This window comes from Saprolegnia parasitica (genome assembly GCF_000151545.1).
Source record: "Saprolegnia parasitica CBS 223.65 unplaced genomic scaffold supercont2.1354, whole genome shotgun sequence".
Classification (NCBI taxonomy): domain Eukaryota; phylum Oomycota; class Saprolegniomycetes; order Saprolegniales; family Saprolegniaceae; genus Saprolegnia; species Saprolegnia parasitica.
In genome coordinates, this window is record NW_012157748.1 from 1 (window position 1) to 2104 (window position 2104).

At 55.9% G+C, this 2104-nt stretch overlaps 1 protein-coding gene across 1 annotated transcript; it reads left to right on the forward strand.

Moving 5' to 3' along the window:
* Positions 1-69: 69 nt before the first annotated feature.
* SPRG_18646 (hypothetical protein) lies at positions 70-1151 on the forward strand (the record flags this gene model as incomplete). The annotated part of the gene is made up of 3 exons (XM_012358085.1): positions 70-723; positions 764-906; positions 950-1151. Coding segments are annotated over 3 exons (999 nt in total), but the record flags the coding sequence as incomplete, so codon positions are not given.
* Between the last annotated feature and the right edge of the window lie 953 nt (positions 1152-2104).

Here is a 2104-nt window from a genome sequence, read left to right on the forward strand (position 1 = left end):
TCTGGAATGGCGCCGTCCAAGTAATTCCTCTCGATGCGATCACACGCAGTCTCATGTACACGCGTGTAGGACTACATCCGCCATGCCCACGAGCTCGAAGCCAAGGTGGCCACGCTGCACGCGCCAACCAAGAAGATTGCGGCGCCGTCGACTGGCGTGTCGTTTGGTGCGACGGAAAAGACATTATCCTCTGGCTTTTCCTTTGGTGTCGCACCGACGACGTCGAATGACAAGCCCTCGACGAGCTTCTCGTTCGGCGCGGCTGCTCCGTCTGCCACCACGTCGAGCCCGGCCAAGCCGGCAACGACGACGGGCTTTTCGTTTGGCGCGGCTGCTCCGTCTGCCACGACCACGTCGAGCCCGGCCAAGCCGGCAACGACGACGGGCTTTTCGTTCGGCGCCAGTGCTACGCCCGCAAGCCCAGCCAAGCCCGCGACGTCGTCTGGCTTTTCCTTTGGCTCGACTGCCACGACGTCGAGTCCGGCACCTGCCGCGACGACAAGCCCGGCGAAGCCGACCTCGAGCTTTAGCTTTGGTGCGACGCCGGCCGCCAGCACATCTGCGTTTGCCACAGCGCCGGCTTCGTTTTCTTTTGGTAGTGCACCTGCGCCGTCGGCGTCGTCCTTTGCGTTCAACTTGCCCAAGGCGGCACCGGCACCGGCGGCCACGGAGGACGAGGACGACGAGAACATTGGTCGGGAAGAGGCGACGGTCATCATCAAGGTACTTGACCTTTTGATAAGGGACCCTCATGGCTCGCTAGTCGTCCTCGGAAGCCGACGAAACAGTCTTGTATGAAGTGGACGCGATTCGCATCCGTCACTTTAAGACGGACGAGAAGCGCTGGGCCGACATTGGCCGTCACCCGTTCAAGATTCTCCAGAACAAGACGACCAAGGCCTCGCGGTACGGCGACACCTTTCTTATTGTGCTTAGTCGGTGCGTCTAGCATCTTGTCGCGCAACTCGATTGGCAAGATCGTGATCAACGCGGCGCTGTACAAGGGCCTCGAGGTCACCGTGACGTCCAACAAGAAGAGCGTGATGCTGACCTTGCTCCACGATGGCGAGCCCACGAGCATGCTTTTGGGTATTGCGGCGGATCGTGTCGAGGAGCTCAAGGCCAAGATCGAGGGCGCGTGCCCGCAGTAATAATCCTCGCAATGCACGTATGATTTGATTTTTAAGATTGAGATTGAGCCACAGATACCGTTCAGCCATTGGTCATAAATGACAACCGAAAGTGGCCAATGGACCGGTGGAAGGTGCATTTGGCACCATTGGATTGGTCCATAATTAGATGGACACACTGGATTGGCTGAAATACGACGGGTGGCGTTGGGGGCCTCTGGCATTCCTGGTGGGACCATTCTTAAAGTAGCGTCGTAAGAGAGAGATCGCGTTGAGCAGTAGGAACGCGCACGGCAAGCTGCATGGCAGATGTGAGGGCTGGCACACTGAAAAGTATGTCGGCGCTCGTTTTGTCTATGTTGAAAATTCCGTGCTACAGCAACTTCACTTGTAGTGTGTAGAAGGGAGGACGCGTTTGCCCACGTCCTTTCTTCAAGAATCAAGTGGGAAATTCACCAATCGAGCAGTTCAAACAGAAATGTAGAAGTTCGTTAAGGGCACTAGAGTCTTCATAAATGAGCAAGTATTGCAAGGAGAAATTTTTGGTGTCGACGCCAGCCCTTCTTTTGTACACCTCGAAAGCCACCAATGCATCGAGACGGGCAAAGCAATGAGCAGAGTTTAGCGGTTCCTCTCCGCAAACTTGCAGCCCACTGCGCACTTGCGATGGCCTCGGTTGTAGAGCAAGAGCTGCAGACGAAGCATCTTTGGTGACGGTCAAGGTGACTGACGACGCCAGCCACAACCCGGCGACTGAATCATCCAAATTAATTAAATCACTTCAAGTTTGTAGACGATAAAATAATTGTTTTCGTAACCTGGGCCTGGTTGCACTTTAAAATTGCACCAGCATGGCCGAGCTCCAGGAAGCGATGATCGACCGCTGCATTGACGACATTTGGCACACGTTCGACCAAGACCAGAACGGGTACCTCGACCGCGAAGAGACGCGCGCGTTCATCGACGCCATGGCC